The sequence below is a fragment of the Xenopus laevis genome, chromosome 2S, assembly GCF_017654675.1.
Source record: "Xenopus laevis strain J_2021 chromosome 2S, Xenopus_laevis_v10.1, whole genome shotgun sequence".
NCBI lineage: Eukaryota > Metazoa > Chordata > Amphibia > Anura > Pipidae > Xenopus > Xenopus laevis.
This window is the reverse complement of record NC_054374.1, coordinates 5,527,444-5,552,936: the sequence shown is the minus strand read 5'-3', so window position 1 is coordinate 5,552,936 and position 25,493 is coordinate 5,527,444. Positions and strand designations below refer to the sequence as shown.

The 25,493-nt window shown below is 38.6% G+C and overlaps 1 protein-coding gene across 1 annotated transcript in view; it reads right to left on the bottom strand.

The window, feature by feature from the left end:
• Positions 1–1,641: 1,641 nt before the first annotated feature.
• Positions 1,642–25,493, bottom strand: part of blmh.S (bleomycin hydrolase S homeolog) — a gene marked incomplete at its 5' end in the record, with an annotated part of 41,655 nt that continues 17,803 nt past the window's right edge. Inside the window, 6 exon segments of the mRNA NM_001095831.1 lie at positions 1,642–3,903; positions 12,778–12,847; positions 17,414–17,531; positions 19,375–19,442; positions 21,596–21,754; positions 23,812–23,967. Of these exon segments, the coding sequence (NP_001089300.1) occupies positions 3,755–3,903; positions 12,778–12,847; positions 17,414–17,531; positions 19,375–19,442; positions 21,596–21,754; positions 23,812–23,967 (720 nt within the window). The 3' untranslated portion in view covers positions 1,642–3,754.

The following is a 25,493-nucleotide window of genomic DNA, read 5'->3' as shown; positions in this document are numbered from 1 at the left end:
GTTTTGTAAAATCGTATTTGATTCGAAGTTTTCTCTAAATAAAATAAAAAAAAACCTTTTCAAAGTCCACCAGTTGACTCCAAATGGGTTCTAGGAGGTCCCCCATAGGCTAAAACAGCAATTTGGCAGGTTTTAGATGGTTGAAGTTTTAAAGAGACAGTACATGATAAATTTTGATATTCGAATTTGCAAATTCGAATCTAATTTTGACTATTCCCTAGTTGAAGTACACAAAAAGTTACTTGTAGGAGCAGGTGGCGGCAACAGTGGTTGGGGGGGTAAGTGTAGCAGGGGGGCAAGCAGCCAGGCGGCCTATGGGCAAAACCATTTTTATATCTGCCCCTGTGTAATGTGAATCAAGAGAAATTGAGGAGCTACTCTGGACTTATTCAGAGACACAGACAATGTTCCCTCTATTCTTTTGAGTGCAAATTTTAAACGTGCTTGCAGTTTTTTGTGGTTCCCCACAAAATTCTTTTGTGGGCCCCATAAATTGTTATGTGCGCTGGCCCCTAAATTGTGTTTGCGCACAAGTGTACACCTTAAAGGGACATATTAATGTTGAAAAAATGTTTTTTTCAAAATGAATCAGTTAATAGTGCTGCTCCAGCAGAATTCTGCACTGAAATCTGTTTCTCAAAAGAGCAAACAGATTATTTTATATTTAATTTTGAAATCTGACATGGGGCTAGACATATAGTCAGTTTCCCAGCTGCCCCCAGTCATGTGACTTGTGCTCTGATAAACTTCAATCACTCTTTACTGCTGTACTGCAAGTTGGAGTGATATCACCGCCCCCCTTTCCCCCCCCCCCAGCAGCCTAACAACAGAACAATGGGAAGGTAACCAGAGAGCAGCTCCCTAACACAAGATAACAGCTGCCTGGTAGATCTAAGAATCTTGGTCATGATGTGATGATTAATTTACCATTCAGAAGATTCAGATTCATGAGAACAGTGGAAATCAGGGCTTACCATATTTTAATAAATCACCTCTGTTTGATCAAGGGCCGTCAGCATGTTTTCCATTCTCTTGTTTATGGCAGATTGCATGTATATATACAGACACATTTATTTCTGTAACTTCGTTTGTGCAAAAGATATTAGAAACTTCAGATCAAAGGAAATCGTGTGGTCCTCAACACCTTTTGTTTTGGGCCACCAATATCTAAAACACAATATTTTATGAATATAATTGTTGCTTGCAAATATTTAAGAGGAATATATTCAACATATTGCTATAATTGGATTAAATTCAGCTCTGAAATGATGTGTTTGATATGCTTGCAGGGATTTATCCCATTCAGTATCAGACATGCATAGGGCAAAAACACATTGCTATTGTGAGGACAGGCAAATAAAAGTCCTGTTCACAGTTTATGACATGTATTACGGTTTTGGGTATTTTTTTAATTCTAAGATAAAAAAACTTACAGAGATGCTGCGGCCAACTTTGAAAGCATAAATCATTTGTATAATTAGGCTTCTCATGCAGTAAGTTTATGTTTAGTATACAAAATATAGCATTTTTAGCATTACTCTGTTTTAGACTTTACCTCCCCTTTAAACTAATGTTGAGCAAGAGGGTAAACTGCCCCTTAAGCTCCAGCACCAAACACAGAATCATACTTCAGACTCTTGGTTTATGTATGTTGTTTTTTTTATTATTAAAAATCTCAAAGCACCATCAAGTCAAAGAAATATTAATACAAGAAACCAGCATGGACGTATGGAAACATAAAAAGGCAAATGGATGAGCTCATTTACCTTTCTGAAGTAAACGTGTTCATTGTCTTTGAAACTACATAGTTAAAGGTACTATCCAGCATTGGGGAGATCTGGAAGCAGAACATACTACTGATTTTGATCCTTGATTCCAAATGTCAGCATGTTTGGTCATTTGCACACAGTTTTAGTGATGGTGTGACATGATGGAATGGAATCAGTGATGGTAATACACATGGGATTCATCTCCAAGAGTTTAACATCTCTGCTCAGAGAAATGAAACCATTAACAAACAACTTATTTAAGAAACAAGAAGTAGTCGATATAAAAATTAGAAAATCTTCCAAGGCTGACTCTAAACATTATGATCAATTGAGCCAAACGACATATCCAGGTTCCATAAAGGCCATCAAACTCTTGAGGATGGAATTTGCTGGTCCATGAACCTTTGCCAGAGTCAACCCATATATAAAGAATGGAACAGTCAAACGAAACATATACAAGATAGAAAACCCAGAGCATTTATTCATATGAGTGGCCATCATACTCTAAGAGTTTGGAAGTTGCTGGTCCATGAACCTTGTAAGTCTATTACCAGGGTCAACCCAGATTTAAAGAATGGAACAGTAAAACAAAACATATACAAAATAGACTTGGAAAACCCTTAGCATATATTCACATGAAGGGCCATCATACTCTAGAGGTCCATGAATCTTGAAGTGTAGTACCAGGGACAACTCAGAAGTAAAGAATGGGAAAGTAAAATGAAACATACAAAATATGGGCTTCAAAAACCAATAAGCATAGAATTCATCGTTGGGTCTAGGGGCACAACCCTTTTTCTCAGATTTTAAAGAGACTAGGGGGTATGTTTACTAACGTTGGAGATAAATATCTTGAGAGATTTCTGGAGATGTTGCCCATGGCAACCAATCAGCAATTAGATTTAAACAGCCATCTTTAAGATAGAAAACAAAAGCAAAGATCCGATTGGTTACTATGGGTAACATCTCCAGAAATCTCTCCAGATATTTATTTCCAATGTTAGTAAACATGTCCCTAGGCAAATAACCTCAGAACTGTTCATATGAATCATGCCTCTGCCGAAATATTTGTTCAAACCTCATTGGGTATATGAGCTCTACCACATGATTACTGCATATTTATATTTTTATAGGTGCCATTAGTAACTAAAGGCATTACTGCGTTCTGATCAAGTATCTGGAATCTGGAAGATTCCGCAAATTAAAATTGAGCCATTGCTTTAGTTTATGGTGATTTTCCTCTTCCATGAGGCAGGCATAAGGAAACCTCAAATCAAAATGCTTAATGCTATGTCTATTTCTTGTAAAATATATGGATAATAAAAAAGGAATTGGGTACATTTTCTTATCAAATAATCTCACTTCCCATACTATACTTAAAAAAACTAAGTAAAGTAAAATGTTTCAAGCATATAGATTTGTACTTAGGCATCCCTGTTTAACTATAAAGTTAAAAAAAAACCCAACACCTTTTACTCCCAATAATATAAGCCTCAGCAGGTTTGGCAATTGAGAAGGTGATTTCACTTGATTCCAGCATTAAAACCAAAATGAAACCAATTTATTTATATTGGTTATCAGGTGTCTTTGCCATATTATTTATGGTCTAAGAGTTTTCTCAATACCTTAAGTAAAAGCAGTTTACAGTACATGGATGATCATAAAATTTGTAGCTTTAGACAGAAAAAACAAAGATTGTAAAAAATTTTTGTAAAAATATGCTCATGAAGGTTGAAGCACTAGAGAAATTTTCTCTGTAAATGACTATGATCCAGATGAAGAAACACTCTTCCTGAGAGGTGGCTTCAAGGTGGAATTAAAAGTATGCATTGAAGGGCAAGCTCTTCTTTCTCACACATGAAAATATGAAGCTTTTCTTTCAGGTGGATTTTCCCCAGGACTACACCAGTTCAGGAAGAGGGTAATACAATGATAGCCTTGAAGGTGGAGTGAGCAAATCAGGAACAAATGCAGAGACTTGGTCAATATGCTAAAGCCCCCATAGGATCCCAGGCAGGCAGGACAATAGGGTCCTGCTTCAGCACCTCCAGAACATCTTCAGGAACATGCTTCTTATCAACTACTATTTCATAGACATACTCACTGAACCAGTCATCTGTCATGATTAGGTAACCTGGGAAAAAGAAGAATCAGAGGAATTAAAATTTGATCTTCTATACTACTACAGAATAGGGTGATCAAAATGTTAAAAATCAGAACGCTGAATACTGATGCCCATTCAAGTCTAATGGTGAAAATGTGAGAGAACATTTTTATCGCATTTAATTGCATTAGTTCATTATGGTAAAACTATGGGGGCCATTTATTATTGAATGAGCTTGGTGCTGATGTTTTTCCTCATGAAAACAGCCGTTTCAGCAATATTACAAAAACAGAAGAATTTTTTTGGCACAAAACCTTGCGTGATTAGTCAACCCAAGCAGGGTTTCCTTTATGATTTCCTGAGAACAAAAGCTTGGGCAATCATAAATGGGCCCCTAAGTTACACTGTTTTGTGTCCCTGCTTTAAAGTAAAAACAGATTTAGGGCAAAACTGATGGAAAGTTTATATTGGGACAAAGGGGAAAGATGTAATTACTTGCTATAACAATATCACTTTTGCTACTTTTTACTCTTTCAACTTCATTTAAACAGTACCCCAAAATACTTTTACACATAAACATACAATGCTAAATCTTAAGACTCAACATGGCAAACAGTTTCCTTCACAATATGACATTTGTAGGACAACTTGAAACTCAAAGGAACTAGTATGTCTGCTTGTAGAGCACTGATTAAAGTATTCCCACATACAGCAAGTCTCTGCAGTTTTTAGTGCAAATGAACCCAGGTTAGCGCTGTTTACATTAGAATAGCGTGCTCCACAAATTTACCGATGACAGTGAAAAAATAAGTATGGATTTGGTCTATGACACTTGCTTGATTTGGCCACTACCTCATGGAGCACCTTGACAATCAAAACACCTTGGCCCATCAGCAACTACTTCCTTTACTGTATGAAAGTGGAATCTTTATTGCTCAAAATTAGACAATTCTGTTTAAACACAAGGCTAAAAAGTGAAGGTCATATGAGGATAGTATACATGTAACACTTTAAGTAGCTAATGCTGCAGTGGCCAGAGTCTTTCAACAAATTCTCTACTTAAAGTGTCATGTATCCCTCACTAGACTCGGACAAATGGGATGAGGTCACAGATGACCTATATGGGTTTTTAATATCTGTCAAAGATCGACTTATTCAATTTAAACTCATACACCAGCTTTATCTTACTCCTGTTAAGCTTCAGAAGTTTGAGAGAGCCAGCGAAGCACGCTGCCCCAAATGTAAATTACCTGATGCCACATTCACCCACCTCATATGGGAGTACCCACAAATCTCTAAGTATTGGACTGATGTAATGAATCACTTACATGAGTACTTGGACTTTCCCGGACCCTGTACGCCTGAAATTTGCCTACTAGGGGTTGTGGAAGACCTTCTCCCCCTAATCAGGTCCAGAATACTTATCAAAACTGTGCTATTCTATGCTAAAAAGGCTCTAGTATTGAAATGGATGGCCCCCCAATCTCCCACAATACAGCAATGGCTCTCACTAGTAGGAAAGTCACTGGTAAACATCAAATTGACATATGAAGAGGATGTCCTTCTAAATTTGAGAAAATATGGTCCCCCTGGTTAGACTCACACCCAGAACAGGATCCCTGAAAAGGAGAGATAGCTGTGTCTCTGACACACTTGAATGCTCTTGATGGTTACTTGTAGTGTAATTGCGGTATGATACATGATGCTGATTTATGCAACAGACAGAAATGTAAATGTTTAATGTGATTTAATTGGTTTTTTTTTCTCTCTTGATCATCCCTCCCCTTTTTATTTTGTACCCCTCCCCCTCCCCCTTTTTTTTGGAAATCAATAAAAACATATGCTTTAAAAAAAAAAAAAAAGTGTCATGTATGACATACAGTCGTGTCATTTGGTCGACTTTGACCCTACTTCCCTACTATCTGGGCTTATATTGTAACCCTGTATTGAAACTGGAGAGACCACAAACACCAAATTGCAACTGGTATGTCCAAACTTCAACTGCCTTCTCTACCTCTGAGATATGAAAAATTCTAGTATAAGTAATTCTAAAACAACTGGACTTGAAGACATTTCACTACTCATCCAAGCAGATTCTTCAGTTCAACTAACTGGTATGGGAAGTCCTGGGAATATAAACTCTTCCAAAATTCCAATCACAATGGCACATTGTAACTGTTCAAAGAGGTGACATCTGAAACTCACAGAGGTGTGTTAATGTGGCATCACTGTGATACTTGATATGAAGAAGCTGCTCGGATGAGTAGTGAAACACCTTCCAGTTGTTTAGAATTACTTATATTAAGGTGGCCATACACGGATAGATCCGCTCGTTTGGCGATGTCGCCAAACGAGCGGATCTCCCTCCGATATGCCCACCTTGAGGTGGGCAATATCGGGCTGATCCGATCGTGGGCCCTAGGGCCCAACGATCGGATCCTAGCGTTCGCCAAACGGGCGGTCGGATCGCGGGACCGCATCAACGAACAGATGTGGCCGCGATCCGACGGGATTTTTAACCCCATCCGATCGAGATCTGGCCGACTTTCGGCCAGATCTCGATCGGGGAAGCCCGTCGGGGGCCCCCATACACGGGCCAATAAGCTGCCGACTTGGTCTGTCGGCAGCTTTTATCGGCCCGTGTATGGCCACCTTAAGATATACTATGACCTGAATAAATGAAAATCTTCATAGTCATTTCGGAAAATTCTTTATTTGGATGTTGTGATGCCTTTTTTCCCCCCACACAGAAGCCATACCACTGGCAGGAGATGCAGTACTGAAATACCCAATATCTGTACAGAAGCAAGCCTAGTTCAACTTAAAGGAGCCCCACAAAGCCGCCAAATTATGATATAATAGACCACGCTTCTTCAATAACAAACAGGAAAATGTGTTGACTTGCTATAAGCATCTTGTAATCAAAAGAGATGCACTACTCAGATAGGCAGAATGCCTTCCAGTGTGTTGACGGATTTCTTGTACTTACTTTTTCCTTTCTTAAAGGGATACTGTCATGGGAAAAAAAAGACGCGCGACAAAATAATTTCGCTGCGCGACAAATATTTTTTGACGCCCATAGACTTTAATGGGCGTCTGCGACATTTCGCCGGCAGGGAATTTTTGGCGAAGCGAAACGGGTCAAATTCGCCCATCCCTGGTCCTGTTACATACATAAAATGTTGTGTGAGACATTAGACTACATGTTAAGGTTATGGTCAATGTAAATCTTCCAGGGTGCAGGTTCTGAGTTGTTGGACACAGATGCACTAAAGGCCGACATCCCAAGCCCGGTATCATACGAGTGTCTATTAATCTACTTGCAGAAGCACGGATCACTTGTTCCAGGGGAAATTTTATATCAAGAGAATCCCCCAACCTGCTTTTACCATCGCATTGCACTACAATTTATGGCAACAGAGACAAAAACATAAAAAGCAGGTTGGTACAAAATTGGTCAATTCTAGGGGGGTAGAGAGTTGGAGGGGTGAGGTGGGGGTTTGGCAAATCTTATACCACAAATTATCAAATTTCTTTTGGGAATAGACTTCTAAATAAACAATTTGTTAAAGCCACCAAAAAGAGCTTTGTCTCTACATGGTTTAAGAGAAACTCACGGAACACATCATTGCATAAAGTGTAAACCCATGCATATAATGGAATGCAAATACAAATAAATATGTATTTCAAATCAACCTATAGATCTTCTGATTTCTGCCATTTCAGAGGAGGTAACTTTCCCCAATAAGTGTGTGTGTGTGTTAGTAGTGCTAAGTGTTGTAGTTCTGTCACTGCTGGAACAGTTCTCCATCCAGGGCCGAGCCACTGTGTTCTATGTAAGTCAAAGTGGAGTTGTTTTAAGATTTTTAAAGGGGAACCATTGCAAAAATTAAAATTTATTATACGCTTCCTCATACTGAAGTAAGACACTTTCTAAATACAATCAATTATATCTTCTGCATTGTTTCTGAAATAATCAAGTTTATATTCACAATCCCTCTCTCATCATCCTTTTCTCTCCATTCTGTCTTCATGCAGCAGTTGGGTGTCAGATGAATGATCCAATATATCTTCCTTTCCTAGCAGACATATTAGAGCTCACTCAAATAACTGATTCTAGTACAAACAAAATCTAACAAAATAACGTATAGAGATGGGTGATAGAGTGAGCTCTAATATATCTTCTAGGCAAAAGGAGCCTCCCTAAATATTGGTCCTTCATCGGACAACTCCTGAATGAAGACAGAATGAAGAGAAACAGATGCTGAGAGAGGAATAGTGAAGATAAACTTGATTATTTCAGAAACAATGCAGAATTTTCGATTGATTGTATTTAGAAAGTTTCTTATTTCAGTATGCTGAAGTTCACACGTGCAGATCATCGGAAAGGATGCTCATGGTGATGGGATCTGGTTAAAGATGGAGGAAGCAATTTGTTAATGGCAAAATTATTGCACTTACAAAAGGTATTTCCCCCAAAAAAGTTAGCAATCTGGGAATGTGAAATCTTTAAATGATGAATTAAGTGAAAACGGCTTTCCTTGTACTTTGATAAATATATGATAACATTGTGTTTGCATAGCATTTATAATTTTGCCATAAAAGTATTTGCCCAATGCTTTCACATTACTTGATTAACAGTGTTCCTCAACGAGGAAGCTGCCATATTTGTGCAGAAGTAGTCTGTTAGCATTAGAATCTATGACAGGTTGACGACAGTCAGGTTGGCAAAACAGCCAGGTTTAGGAACTTCCAGGAACAATGACTTACAAAAGCTATCAGCAAAAAACAACCTATAGGTAAACTTTAATGTAAATTTAAATTTTGAAGAGTAGTTTTTTTAGTGTCAGTATCACTTTAAAGAAGAAGGAAAGCTCCAAGACAGTTTATTGCCAACAGATTAGCCACAATAGTGCAAGATAGAATGCTATATTCATTCTGCAGAATGCTTTACCATACCTGAGTAAACAGCTCTAGACACTGTCACTGTTTGTTTAGGATAGAATCTGCCATATTAGCTTGGTGTGACATCACTTCCTGCCTGAGTCTCTCCCTGCTCACTTACAGCTTTGAGCTCAGATTACAGCAGGGAGGGGAGAGAGGAGCAAACTGAGCATGCTCAAGTCCTAGCCCTGGAGGTTTAAGCTGAAAACAGGAAGTCTGATACAGAAGCCCATGAGTACACAATAGAAGGAAAGAAATGTTCTGTTTCTTTTGACAGAGGACTCAGAGCAGCATTACTTTGAGGGGTTACTGGTGTATTTATATAGACCTTTCTGATAAAGCTTACTTTAATTTTAGCCTTTCCTTCTCCTTTAAGGTCAACTATTATTACAGTATATAAAGTATTTACAATATATTACCTGCAAAGGAAGGTATTAATCAAAACAAGCACAACCAACAATGTTCATTGTGCACTAGCGTATTGCTTTTATTTATGTAGTTCTTTGGAGACCAGTTTTTTATCCTAGTAATGCACAATTTGAATCTCAGTTTCTGTCTTCACCCCCCCCATGTACAAACAATCATATCTCCCAGTCATCATTAGAAATGAAACATGAAAATGTAGCTGCGTGTCTCTGTTTTGGAAAAATAAAGATAACTGCCCTCTCGCAGTCCCTTTGTGCAAAATGTCAAAGACATCAAGTAACACAGTCATATACACTTAAGTGGAAGGGGCGATTTAAAGAAAGTAAATGTGAACTTCTTTGACTGCTCAGCAAACAGTTTAATGACTGCAGTGACTGCAGTAATGTGCAGCTTTTGAAAACACATGTTAAATGTACAGTTTTGTTATGTTGGTGGATCATTCAGGCTTATACCCATATTCCCATCTGTTTTCCTTCCTGTCGATTCACATGAGTACCATTATAGTACGAGTATCTCCTCCAGTTCCTGCTGACTCTGCCCTTTCTTTTTTTGCCTTTTTATTATTCATCTGAATCTGATGCTAGAAATTATTATTATAATCACAAACAAAAAAATGGAGCACCACCCATCAATTGAGAAACCAGTAGATGGTGTGCAGGGTTAAAAAGATAAGTATATATAGGGAGAAAAAGTTAACCCTTGAAATTGCACCACCCCATCGTGAAACCCGATAACTCAAGGAACATGGTTAAAACGTACTTTTTACTAATGTATTAGATAAAATCGTGAGTCCAGGAAACCATTAAAAATGAAACTAGGATCACGGAGACAAAGAACCAAAATTAGGTGAAGCGACAAATGCGAACCTTGAGTAAATTAGGAGGCTAATGCCTGAAGTCTGTAGTGAACCACTACAATCTGCAGTGAACAACTGCAGCAAAAACGCCGTGTGGGGCGAAAAAAACAAACAAATGTCACGTGACCTATAAGAATTCTATATAGGTAACCTATTCCATTGCCACTCATTCCACCACCCATCCACTTTCCAGCCTTAATAATTCCACCACCCATTCACCCTCCGGCACACCCTCCCATTTCCATGGAGAAATTGGTATAACAAGGTGGTATCAAAAATTGATCCGCTATTAAATTAATGGAATTAAATTGTGGTACTGAAAAGTTAACATCAAGGTTCGCATGAATTCTACCCCAGAGCGAGGCTCCGTAGTTCGCCCACCCCTTCACCCTCAGAGCTTCCCACCCGTTTCAACCGTGAAGAGGTAGCCTAAATTAATGAGAGTTCAGTCCCCCCTGCCTAGCTAAAGCTAAAAAGCGCCACACCTAATTTTGGTTCTTTGTCTCCCTGGTCCTAGTTTCATTTTTAATGGTTTCCTGGACTCACGATTTTATCCAATACATTAGTAAAAGTTATGTTTTAACCATGTTCCTTGAGTTATCGGGTTTCACGATGGGGTGGTGCAATTTCAAGGGTTAACTTTTTCTCCCTATATAGAAATTATTATTAGCCATCATTTTTCTGTATTAACCCTCTCCTATTCATCTTCCAGTCGGTAATTCAACCCACTGTCTTGTTGATAGGGCTATGAAATAGATCAGTTATTGTAATGCAAATCTGGAAAGCCACAGAACAAGTAATTACAACAAAAATAAATGACAAATGCTCTTAAACAGCATGGTCTCTGTTACAGAGTGTGCAGAGGGATTTGTCCAAGTTGGGAAACTGGGCAGCAAACTGGAAAATGAGGATCAATGTTGATAAATGCAGGTTATGCACTAAATGGCAGTGTGTTGGGAGAAGGATCTAGGGCAGTGATTCCCAACCAGTAGCTTGTGAGTAACATGTTGCTCTCCAACCCCTTGGATGTTGCTTTCTGTGTCCTCAAAGCAGGTGCTTATTTTTGAATTCCAGGCTTGGAAGCAGATTTTAATTGCATATAACGAAGTATAGTGTCAAGCAGAGTCTCCTGTAGGCTGCAGGTTCACATAGCCAATCACAGCCCATATTTAGCACCCCATGGGACTTTTTGATGCTTGTGTTGCTCCCAAACTCTTTTTTACATTTAAATGTGGCTCACGGGTAAAAAAAGTTGGGTACACCTGATCTAGGGTTTTTTGTAGATAACAAGTTGTCTAATTCTGGGCAGTGTCATTCTGTGGCTACTAAAGCAAATAAAGTTCTATCTTGTATAAAAAAGGGCATTAACTCAAGGGATGAAAACATAATTCTGCCTCTTTATAGGTCCCTGGTGAGGCCTCATCTGGAGTATGGGGGCAGTTTTGGACTCCAGTCCTTAAGAGGGATATAAATGAGCTGGAGAGAGTGCAGAGACTAAGTGCAACTAAACTGGTTAGAGGGAGGGAAGAGTTAAATTATGAGGGGAGACTGTTAAAGGAGAAGGAAACCCTTTTGGCGCAAAACCCCTCCCCTATAAGAGGGACTTGGATGATTTCTTGGACAGACATAATATCAAAGGCTATTGTGATACTAAACTCTATAGTTAGTATAGATATGGGGATATATCATTTATGTGAGCGTAGGGAGGGGTGTGTGTATGGGGCTGGGTTTTCATTTGGAGGGGTTGGACTTGATGGACTTTGTCTTTTTCAACCCGATTTAACCATGTAACAATGTAATTACAGGTTCCTGATCAATATTTTATTGAACACCAATCACATGCTGCTCAGGTATACTGTCCATTCACGTGCCAATAAACTGTGGGCTCAGTCATGCGTTGGATGCAAACATAGGCCAAATGGTTGTTGAATCTTTATTCAGGACCCCTTAGCCCATGAAATGAGTACAGATGAAGAAGAATATTGGTCATTCAGGGATATTTCCCTAAAACCTATGCCAGCAAACACATACTGACCTTCCAGCTGGACCTCTACATGTATCTATGAGAGCAAATGTCCATACTCCCCAACTCTTACCCTAGCTCTTACTAACTGTACTTCAGACTGAGCCCCCATTTTCCACTGCTCCAAACTCCCCTGAGGGCACAGCCCCACAGTTTGGGGATCACTGTTTCAGAACATATGTAATTTGGGCAATAGGCCAGTGTATTTTTTAACATGTGTTTTGTCACAATGATTTACATTCAGCAATAAGCTGTTCCCATTTTACATCCACCAGAAAATTTTGATGGAAATTTTTGCTTCAGCTACTCCTAAAATAATCTAATGCAAAACAGTGTCTGGAATTGTCTCCCAGCAAGTCTACAGGAAACATGCTGCATCGGTCACTTTGTCTCAAAAATGCTGATGATCAGACACCTGCCCATTTAGTGTGGCAGCAAATCTTCAGAAAAATGAAAGAAACCAATTGTGAGACAGACTTTACCCATTAATGCCATGTCAATGATATACCAGCCAGGATCTTTCCTACAATAAATCATTTTTACTGGCATCTGTATAAGGTACCATTTTCCCCAAGATTATGGTCTCCAAACCAGCCTAAATGCAGCAAAGTCAAACAGTAAAGGCACATTATATGCACAATGTTATTATTTATACCTTTATTTCCCCGATCATCTCCCCATGAGTTTTCCACTCGCCATTTCTCATATTCTCCATCTTGACCTAACTTTAAAAACAAAAAAAAAACACCAAAAAAAAAAATGTTAGTTCATTTGTAAGCAGAAGGTAGTGATAAAAACTAATATTGTGAATTCAAATGTATTACTTAATTCATTATGTTTTATGCAAAACCAAGAACTTGTAGCTGGGAATGGGAATAAGTGATATGTGGGTTGACCTAAAGCTGTGGGACCCCAGATGAGGGTTCAAAGTTTAAGCATATCGGTGTTAAGCATATTGGTAATGCATTCTGCATTGCATGAACTTTACAGCATACATGTCTCAATGTTACCGATGATGTGTCAGAGGAAAAATGGCCGCCAGGTGAAGATTTATTTTAGGAAAATGTGATGGCGCTGGCATTCTTCACCCGACAAGTTTCCTTTCTCGCAATCAATATCAGATATTAGTTGGAAAGGCTGCTAATTTAGCCCCATCTATAAGCCAATGAACTTTAAAGGGATACTGTCATGGGAAAAAAATTTTTTTTCAAAACGCTTCAGTTAATAGTGCTGCTCCAGCAGAATTCTGCACTGAAATCCATTTCTCAAAAGAGCAAACAGATTTTTTTATATTCAATTTTGAAATCTGACATGGGGCTAGACATTTTGTCAATTTCCCAGCTGCCCCTGGTCATGTGACTTGTGCCTGCACTTAAGGAGAGAAATGCTTTCTGGCAGGCTGCTGTTTTTCCTTCTCAATGTAACTGAATGTGTCTCAGTGGGACATGGGTTTTTACTATTGAGTGTTGTTCTTAGATCTACCAGGCAGCTGTTATCTTGTGTTAGGGAGCTGCTATCTGGTTACTTTCCCATTGTTCTGTTGTTTGGCTACTGGGGGGGGGGGAAGGGAGGGGGTGATATCACTCCAACTTCCAGTACAGCAGTAAAGAGTGATTGAAGTTTATCAGAGCACAAGTCACATGACTTGGGGCAGCTGGGAAATTGACAATATGTCTAGCCCCATGTCAGATTTCAAATTTGAATATAAAAAAATCTGTTTGCTCTTTTGAGAAATGGATTTCAGTGCAGAATTCTGCTGGAGCAGCGCTATTTACTGATTCATTTTGAAATTTTTTTTTTTTCCCATGACAGTATCCATTTAAATATGATGACGGTCATTCTAAAACAGTTTTTAGTTTATCATGCCAGAACTAGCCAAACCCCAGAAACCACATATCAATGTTAATTCCAGTTTTGTAGATTGGAAGATAGGCGAATAAATCAGATATTATTTAAAACTGAAAAGAATCTTTAGATTATTTCTCCCTACAAGATGCAGGAATTTATTTAACGGTCCACTTGCTCTTTGACTAAGCATTACCTTATAAATCAAAAATAACTAATGTACCTGTCACCCTGTTTGTATCTAACAGCACCCCTGGTTTAGAGAAGTGAGGAAGAAATCTGTACAGAGAACCATATACGACTTTATTATATAAACCATTGCTTGTTTTATTATTATTGAGGCTCTTACAACATCTCTCAGGGGGATAAAAAAAAGCAAAATTATCTCCGGCAGATGACTTATTCTTGCCCCCGTTAAGCTTTTCCCTTTGATATTATAAAGCAACACTGTGAAGTTAAAAACCAGCTCACAAGTTAATCTCGTACAAACAAGTTTTTAATATCGCTCAAATGCAGAAGAGGATTTAAATCTTCACCGCCCCCAAAGAGAAGGACCATATTCCCAAGCAAGCATTTCTTTTGTTCTACTGCATTTTTCTATTACTTAAGCCAGATAAAAACCAAAGCAAAAGGCAAAATACTAAAATGATCTGGGGGAGAATAATTAAGCAAGCCAGGAGGCCAAAGCATGCTATTTGTTTTTAATGAACCACCCGCCCACAGATTTGGCAGCATAAAACCACACTCATTAGGTCAGAATTTTGAAATCAGGTTTTAGGGATCATTTTCTGGTCTCTAACACAAGCAGAGAGAAGCCTGCAAACTAGACTCCCCCTGTGGGGAAAACACTTGGAGGGTTTAAAGTCTTAGAGAGGAACACTGGGGGTCAGAACTAAAGGCACAGAGTTATGAACAGAAATAATCACCATGCACCACAAATACGTCATGGTAGAAATGCTTGTACCTTACAGTTTACTGAAAAAATAAAAGCTGAATGGGCGAATGAAGCAAGATAAACACAAAATCATGGAGTGAGTGACACAGGGAAGTGCTTAACATTTCCTGGAGAACTTAATGAATTTTAGATTATTTTAAAGCAGAAGAAAAGGTTAAGACTAAGTAAGCTTTATCAGAAAGGTCTATATAAATACACCAGTAACCCCTTAAAAGTAATGCTGCTCTGAGTCCTCTGTCAAAAGAAACAGCACATTTCTTTCCTTCTATTGTGTACTCATGGGCTTCTGTATCAACTTCCTGTTTTCAGCTTAAACCTCATTGCCCCGGGTGTGAGCATAGTAACATAGTAAGAAAGGTTGAAACAAGACACACGTCCATCAAGTTCAACCTTTTAGTTTTTTTTATCTGCCTGCTAGTTGATCCAGAGGAAGGCAAAAAAACCCATCTGAAGCCTCTCCAATTTGCCTCAGATGGGAAAAAATTCCTTCCTGACTCCAAAATGGGAATCGGACTAGTCCCTGGATCAACTTGTACTATGAGCTATCTCCCATAACCCTGCAATCCACCCCCTTCTTAAAGCTATCTAATGTATCAGCCTGTACAACTGATTCAGGGAGAGAATTCCACATCTTCACAGCTCTCACTGTAACAAACCCCTTCAAAATATTTAGGCGGAACCTCTTTCCTTCTAATCGGAATGGGTGACCTTGTGTCAGCTGGAAAGACCTACTGGTAAATAAAGCATTAGAGAGATTATTATATGATCCCCTTATATATTTATACATAGTTATCATATCACCCCTTAAGCGCCTCTTCTCCAGCGTGAACATCCCCAATTTGGCCAGTCTTTCCTCATAGCTAAGATTTCCCCTTTACCAGCTTAGTTGCCCTTCTCTGTACCCTCTCAAATACAATAATGTCCTGTTTGAGTGATGGAGACCAAAACTGTACGGCATATTCTAGATGGGGCCTTACCAGTGCTCTATACAGTGGAAGAATGACCCCCTTCTCCCGTGACTCTCTGCCCCTTTTAATAAAGCTCAAGACCTTATTTGCCCTTGATGCTGCTGACTGGCATTGCTTGCTACAGATAAGTTTATTATCTACAAGGACTCCAAGGTCCTTTTCCATAATGGATTTGCCTAGTGCAGTCCCATTAAGGGTATAAGTGGATATTGTTACATCCCAGGTGCAGGACTTTACATTTATCAACATTGAATCTCATTTGCCACTTAGTTGCCCAGATTGCCAGTTTGTCATGATCCTGTTGCAAGTGTCACATCCTGGATGGAATTAATTGGGCTGATAGTTTTGTGTCATCTGCAAACACTGATACATTACTTACAATACCCTCCCCTAAGTCATTAATGAACAAGTTAAATAAAAGTGGACCCAAAACCGAGCTCTGAGGGACCCCACTAAGAACCTTACTCCAAGTAGAGAATGTCCCATTAACAACCACCCTCGTTACCCGATCCTGTAGCCGGTTTCCTATCCATGTGCAAACGACTTCATTAAGCCCAACAGACCTTAGTTTAGAAAGCAGTCGTTTGTGAAACACAGTATTAAACGCTTTGGCAAAATCCAAACAGATCACATCTACTGCCCCCCCACTGTCCAGCATCTTACTTACCTCATCATAAAAAGCAATCAAATTTGTCTGACATGACCTATCCTTCATAAAGCCATGCTGATTGCTGCTCATAATACCATTGACTAGGACAAAATTTTGAATGTGATCCCTTAACAAGCCTTCAAATAATTTGCCCACCACAGATGTCAAACTTACTGGCCTATAATTGCCAGGCTGAGATCGCAATCCCTTTTTAAATATTGGAATAACATCAGCTTTTCTCCAATCCATAGGCACCATACTAGATGACAGTGAATCTGAGAAAATCAGAAATAGGGGCTGGTCTAAAACTGAACTAAGCTCTTTTAGAACCCAAGGATGTATGCCATCAGGCCCTGGAGCCTTGTTTACATTAATATTTATTAAAGCTTTATGAATCATATCCTGAGTCAGTCACTGACTAGATTGAGCTGAGCCATTAGTGCATATATATATATATATGTATTACTATATATACTGCTATTAAAACACTTTGCTGGTTGTACCTGCTGTCGCTTAGCTCAGCAGGTTTTTATCTGACCATCCCACCAGTAATTTAAGGTCACAGCTATGCTGACCAACACACTTGATCCAACAAGTTTAAAAATGACCAGACAATTAAGCAATGTACATTGTGGGATCAGTAAAGCTCTAGAGTATGTGGAGAAGCCATAAGTGTGTTTAATCAATAATCCTTTACATACATTTAAATGGCGTTCAATGAAACAGATCTATCACCATGCACAATTTGAAATATGGCTTCTGGGATCAAACATAGGCAGATGAGTGAGTGTAGTCTCAACTTACATTGTGAGTGACAGAGAGAGACGAGATTAAAATCAGCCCAGTAATACTGTATTATAAAAAGACCATTTACCTTCTCTGTGACAGCTGTAAGGGCCATGGCATGCGTCATTTGTGAATCTCCATATATTAGCCGCTCTGCTTTGTTCAGGTTCTTTACAGACAAGCCAAACACCAGCTCGTGGTCAAATCTGAACATAGACAAGTTGGTAGTAAATACATGATAGAAGCAGACAAAAATACAAGAATATTTGCAAAATACATAATCATTTATAGGTTTGCATGCAAAATATGGGATATAGATACATGAACTGAATGGGCGTTCCCATTATGCCATGCAGTTTTAAGAATACATAAGTCTCTCCGCAAACAGGAACTATTGCAAAAAAGAATATTTAATAATAAGAATTTAATAATAAGCTTCAAATTGCATCACACTAATGGTGCATATATAAACTCTTAATAACATTCAAGCTGTAGGGGAAACATAAGTGGAATAGGTTCATCTCAAGAAATGTTTTGCATTAAATGTTTTGGCTATAGTAACATAAATAGAGATACAGAGCTAAGACTTTCCCCTACATACGGTCAACCAGCCTAGGTTTATGATTTTTAATTCCTTTTTCAGTGGTGCCTGAAAGGTAGATTTTTATTTACTATTAGATTGTGACCAGTAGATCAAAGAGCTGAGCATTTGGATATTTAATGTTGTTCTGACACTTTTATTTAAATACCACGTTAATCAAGTTGTCATATGCAAATGGATTTTGGCAGGGGAAACTATCATATCTGAAAATATGACTCCAAAATATACCATAATTAAGACATTCTATCCAGTAGCACCAAGCTAATCTATATCCACCAAGAAGTTATCAAAGAATTTGCTGTACCTCATGGCAAAGAATGAGTAAATAAGCTGCAGCGTCATTCTACCTGCTATTCCATTTTCACTCTATCAATTTAAAAAAGGTCTAATTTACAACCCAATGGTATTAAAAAATCTGATTGGTTTATGTTATGTGAAACAGGTTCCCAACACCCTTTTATTAATCCTGTTTAATTCAGGCATATATTAATCTATAATCAGGGGATTTGTAAAACCCTGAATCCTTTACAAAGATATGGCTCAGAGAATATCCAACACTCACCTATCAAACAAAACAATTAAAACAGGCTTAAATAATCATGTGTAGGGGACTGGTAAATATATCCCCATTTACTTTGCCTTCCCATAAAATTGTGCCCAAAGGGGACCCTTAGTTTAAAGAAGGGAGTAATTCCCCACTTCCTGGGTCATAGTATGGCTCATAGCTATCACAGTGTGCTATAATATATATATAATGCCTGAGCCATGTGGCTACAGGGGATTCTGGTCAGGGTTGTTACCTGAACCTCTCCTAAGTGGACTTGAGTCATTAGTCAGGACTAGTAAGGAGTAGCTAGATCAGTCTCTCTAGGAGAGAAAGCTAGATTAGGGCTACCTAGATTGAGCATCTTTGGGTTCCAACGAGGAGTGATAGAAAGGATTAGATCCCAAGGGCATTGTTGCCTAGTTAGGGAACCAGAGATAGGACAATATGAACTGAGACAGACCCCCCCCCCCCCGGGTGTTCCATGGGAAATTTCCTCCAGAGGAAACAATCCGGGTAGACGGATATTCCCCTCAAGCACTTTTTGAGGGAAGACTCTGCAATTGGTCTGCACTGTATGTGTTGACCATACAATATATATACTGTATGCTCTGTATTGCATTGTTGTGCTTATATATGGATCTCTGTTAATAAATCAGTTTAGTTATTGCTGCAATAACCACTGATGCCCATTCTTTTACTGTTACAGTGTGCTATACCCTGCCTTCACACTGTTGTGAGGGCTTGCTCCCCAATTAAGGTCTCATACAGGGCACATATTGGAGTAAGGCTACAATTGTAGCAACGGTGCCACTCATTTTACTATAAGCTTATACATGAATAACCCATGATTTTAATTGTTTCTTCATTACTGTAGTTAGAAAGTTACAAATACAAAACTTACATATTCAAGTCATTGATGCCCAACTTGCCATGGAAATGTTTTCCAACATCACAGCCGAACCACACTGCCTAAGTAAATGCCAAATAAATGTAAATATGTCAGAAATTGCACATCTGTAGGTAAAGAAATTGATACTTGCAGTGGAGCAACAAAAATGGATCACCTACCAACTTCATCTGGTTTTTAGTAGCCTTACAACCTTCAGAGCATATGAAAATTCCACGGGTTTATAATCACTCAATTGAGTCAAGCAAGGGATGAATGACATCAGGTATACAATTAGTGACCAGGCTACTTCAAAACAAGTGAGTCTAGTGTCAAAATATGCATTCTGTCATCTGCATTTATGTGAGCAATTGGCTTCGATAAGTTGAAAGAACTAAGAATATTTGTTATTGTCTGCATTGCTTAGGCCAGGGGGGGGGCCAATTCCCCTCAGCTCAGTTAGTGACCCAGTAGAATACTAATTTTAAAGTAATAACACACTTTTAAATAAGAACAAATTTTGAATTTTTAACATGTGTTCTACACATGCTAAAATATACATCTTGATCCTATTTTAAACACCTTAACATTCTCTCTTATATTATATTATATTGCTTAAGCTACAGAAGGGAAAAGAATACAAGTGTATTTAAAGGTTAAACTTTTTTTTTTTTTTTAAGAGAAATAGGTAAGGGGTGGGAAAAGAGAAACGTAACTAATGGTGGACGTTACAATTACGATCTTTCTTGGAAAATATGTTTCCAAGAAAGATTGTTTGTTTCAATACACACGTGTAGAGCTGAATTGTCAGATATACATATAGAAACAATAGAATTCTACCTGTATCTGATGATTCAGCACTAACAATATGTGATAATTGGATTCCTTCAAAGGCACACGATTAAACTTTTCTGTCCAGCCCGATCAAAGAGCCGATATCCAAGTCCTTTGCCGATATCGGTCAGCTCTTTTCCCACCATACATGCACCGAATATCATACGAAAATTAGTTTCATACGATATTATCTGCGCGTCTATGGCCACCTTTAGAGTTTGTATAGGTAGGTATAAGAGTTGGACAGGGAACAAAGTAGAAAAGTAGGGTAAGAAGAATGAGTCAGAGAATGACAACAGTTTTGTGTTGGGAGTAAACGTATGAGGGTGTGTTTCAAGGCTAAGGCACACACTATTGAACATGACACCTGGATTAAGCCGTGAGGGCACACAATGTCTGAAAATTTACCCTATGTGAAAGAAGATGGTGAGAAGGGGGAATTGGAACAGGCTATAACTGGAGGACAAAAAAAAATTATGGATAGCAATGGGGTAACAAATTAGAGGGTTCATTAGTCTCATATGGTGACCCTATTGGATTTATAAAGATGCTAATATACCCTAAAGTGAATACGTTATTTTCCACCAAAACCACCATGTTTGTAGTGGTGGGGGTGCAAATCTATGCTACTTAGTTTCACGACACTCTGTGTCTAACTCCAATTGCTGCTGTATTTGACAACCATTTAGAGGTCAGCATTAGCCCCAAGACAGTGAGTCAATCAGTGTTTTGATAACTAAGTAAACTGCCTTGTAATTCACCAATTTTAAAGCGCAAGAGGTAACGTGAATTAGTTGATATCTACCATGTAATAAAAATACTATTATAGTATAAAGTGCTGCATTGCTGGCTGATAAATTCCATAGTAAATAAAAAAATTGCTAATGATTGGTCCATCATAATAAATAACTAATTATATAAAGTGCTGGTTAATGAGTTCCCCAATGATGTAACAGCGAATGAATGAAGAGTAACTGATAGCGTGATTGTGATTCATTTGATAAATTATATAATAAATTCAGATATAGCCGACGCTTACTTGTATCTGGATTCCTACCTCTGGGCCAGTTTAAAATTCTAGACCTGATAACCAACAATTTAATTTGCTTTTAAAAAAGATTGATAATAAATTATATAACAAATAGCACAGTCTTTAGGTTTAGTCCTAATGACTGCCTATAGAGGCCTAAAGAATGCGTGATTTGTTAGTCTTTTTACACTTTCTATAGGATACAGTTAAGTTTTTCCTCTCTCCTTTTTCCTACTTTTAACTGATACAGGGAAACATCAGTGTATGGAAATATGTTAAATTGTTGCCCTTCTAGCAATAATGCTATAGTTATTACAGTGTTTGTGAAGACCTGTTTTGATGTTTTAGGGTTCATAAATTATCCATACTTACCTCTCCATCTTTAATAGACAGCGCAACCAGCTTTTTTAACATGTCAACCGGCTGGTTATTGTACAAAGTTCTCTGGCCTCCCACCATATTCCCCAGGAACTGCACTGTGTATAATTTTCCATATTGGTGCTGTGGTCTAGGATCATTTACAAGGCATATCTGAAAATGAAATAAAAGTTGTAAAAAATGGTAATGGTATAGACCATAGTTAATCTGTAAAGTATGCAGAAGCCAGCATTATATCCTTCCTTTCTAACATGTCTGTTTGTGTATGAATGTGAGGAGGATATCACTTCTAGCTCTGTTTTCAGTTCAATAGTTCTACAATGAGAGCAAATTGGCAAGAAAAGTAGTGTAAGATAACAGTCTGCAGGGACAGTAGTAAATTCTTTGTGTGATTTGGTGTCTGAAAGGTTGGGGTATTTTCCCACACACCAGCTAATCTGCCTGAGTGCTGCTGTTTTCTGGGACATTGTGTGTGAAGGACTTGGTGCCAGAAATGTTGGGATAGTCTACCACATACGGCGCCGGAACTAGGGTAGGCTGAAAAGGCACGTGCCTAGGGTGCAAAGCAGAGGGGGAGCCAGGCACGTCCCTTCTCTGTTGCCTTGCCTACCCCATGTCCGGGCAGTGACCCCTTACTGAGCAGTTCCACTCCACCAAGAGTTCCTATGCGCACCTTATCGCACATGCTCATTTGCGTGTATGCGTGCACCCATGTACGATGCTCAGCCGGTCTGGCCCAAAGCTGCCCACACACCAATTTATCATCCTTGCAAGCCTGAGTGTGGCTGTTTTTTTGAGACATTGTGTTTGGTATGTACTACATTATATGTTTTAATGACTTTGTAATTATATGCTTTACTAAACCACTTATTTGCATACATGCATTAATGATGTGGTGTGCAGAGTAACTTTTTGTATCTTAAATTCTCTGTGTGCAGCCAGGTTCTAGGGTCACACACAGCCAAATCTTTTTGAAACTTGACCAAAATATAACACAGCAAAGACAGCAGGAGTTTCTAGTTCTCAAAACTCCTAAAGTGAAAGTCCCTTCATAGCCATGCACTAGGATTCTAGGACCACATTTCTGCTGCAACTAAACCTGGAAGGCATCTCCAGTTTCAGTGCAAAAAAGAACTGCTAATGAAGCAGAGGGAGAAGAAATACGATAAAAGTAGATTCTAGTGAAAGAATGTTGTGTTGTGGTTCTTTCCCAGTAGTTTTTTTGCTCTGCATACTACCATTTAACTACAAAGTGTAGAGCCTGATCTAAGAGTTCATTTGTTGTATGCAAAAACGTGTATAATTGAAATATATAAGCTTACCAGAGATGCACCGAATCCAGGATTCAGCTTTTTTCAGCAGGAATAGGCCAAATCTTTCTGCCAGGCCGAACCCAATCGGAATCTAATTTGCTTATGCAAATTAAGGGCTGGGAGGGAAATCGCCTGACTTTTTCTCAAAACAAGGAAGTAAAAAATATTTTCCCCTTCCCACCCCTAATTTGCATATGCTAATTAGGATTCGGCTGAATCTATCGTGAAGGATTCAGTGGTTCGGCCGAATCCAAAATAGTGGATTCGGTGCATCTCTAAAGCTTACTGCAGCAAATAATAAAAAAAAGTCGTAATGTGCAAGCAGTAATCATCTATAATCCGGAACATTCAACAGGAGGATGCCAGAGGTTGTTGTGTTCCTCAGTCTGGCCTAGTAGTGTTGGGGCCCTAGGCAATACTACCTGGTGCCTTGCTGCTACTTCAGCTGTTTCCCAATGTTCCCAAAGGCTGTCCAGGGCTGTGTGCATAGGTAGTACAGTAACAATTTAATTTTCCCAATGCTGCACATTTATTTATTGTAATCACTGGAGGGTGACAAAATGACTTTTCTTGTTCTTTAAAATTTCTTTCAGTCATCTTGGTAGTACTTTGTAGTACAGAGGACATTTATGATCTGACATACGAGCGCACTCTTACCGACTCTTTTCGATTTCTAACATCATTACTGATGCCATAAAGATATTTATGTTAGTCTTATACTGAAGGTAGCACCCCCCCCCCAACAACAAGCATTGGCCTAGGAGTCTGACATCTCTATCTTGGAATAATGAATCTAATCTAATCTAAATTAGCGTCTTGTTTAACTTGAAAAGTTACCTCAATATGTGTAAGTGCAATAAAGGCTTATCAATTACACAGGAACACTTATGAACTCACCTTATCTTCCACATTGTAAATAGGTTTAACATGGCACTTGTAAAAATCCTGGGGTGTTATAGGTCCAATCTTGCAAAAGTTTTTCTCCTTGTCTCGATACTCCCAAGTTATAACATCAGGAGGGCTCCCCAAGCATATGCTGACCACTCTGTATACCTGGCATAGCAAGGGGAAAAAGATGGTCAACAACACTAGGAAAAACAAGAGTAAATGTACTAATCGGAGTCAATTTTCAACTTTTTTTTAATAACACAATCATGAAGATGCAGATTCCCAAAAATAACATCCTGATTGCCTGGTCTCAGAAACATGGAAACGAAAAGAGCAGAAAACATTAATCATCACTTTATGATAATAAAACATAGAATAGTATTCTTAGTCTTTCTTAGTTATTCTTAGGCGCCGGCTACTATTCTAAGGCGCCGGCGAATATTCTTAGGCGCCGGCTACTATTCTAAGGCGCCGGCGAATATTCTTAGGTGCCGGCGAATATTCTTAGGCGCCGGCGACCGTTTTTGCGCTTGACCCGAGTATAAGCCGAGGTAGAGTTTTTCAGCATATTTTGGGGGCTGAAAAACTCGGCTTATACTCGAGTATATACGGTAATTATTTCTTCTAACATGAAACAATGACATATTAAAAGCTATTTTAAAGTATCACTTCTTTTAGTCAAGGGATACTTTTGCAAAGGAAAATATATAATCACATGTATATATAGAAAGAACAGTCTCATTTAATACACTATACATCAGCTATCGTAATCTACAAATTTCAGAATCATTAGCCATCCAACAGCTATTTGAATAAATAAATATGAAATTAATCATTTAAAAAAAAAGCTGGTTCTGTGCAGATTTAGTGGTACATTCATATCTGTGCCGGCATAGTACAAATGTCTGATTTACAAATGGCGTGTGAATTCTCTTCATGTGATATAGGAGGTCCAAAGGGGAAGTTAGGGCCCTACCGTTTCTATAAACAGACAAAGCAGGGAATGTAAATCCAGATAATGCGGAATGCCTAAGATTGTTTTGAAGCCCCACAGAACAGGAAGCTAAAGTTGTGCGATTACAGTCAATAAATATTGTGTTAACAAGGGCAAATGGGTAGTGTGTGAAATTTCTGAAAGACAAAAAAAATGGCACAATTGTTGCTGATGTCAAATTCAGAACATCTGGAGCCAGAAAACTGGTATCTTGCACCTCCCTACATTAGCATCACTCAAAGGGGCAAATTCACTAACCAGTGAAAATTCGCCAGCGCTTGCTTCGCACACATCGCAACACTTCGCCAGGCGTAAATTCGCCTGGACAACGCTAATTCATGAAGATCCGGAGTTGCGCACAGGGTAACGAACGCTGGCGAAATTACGCTCAGCAGTTTTAATTTACACTAGCGTTGGCTAATAAGCATATGGCCTGCAGTTAAAGTACAATGGGTGTATATGTTGCAGCAAATTACACTACACAAGGCCAGGGAACCTTAATAAAATTATATAAAGTTGTTATATTGCCCTACACATATGCCCACAGTATAGTTTAGGTGCCATATGTTAGCAAATGTAGGGGGGAAGGATGGTACCCCAAAAAAAAAAATTACGATATTTTTCAGTCTATCACCCTTTAAATAGAAAAAAACGCCAGCGTTATTTGGAAAAATATTCAACTATTTTTTGAGGAAGT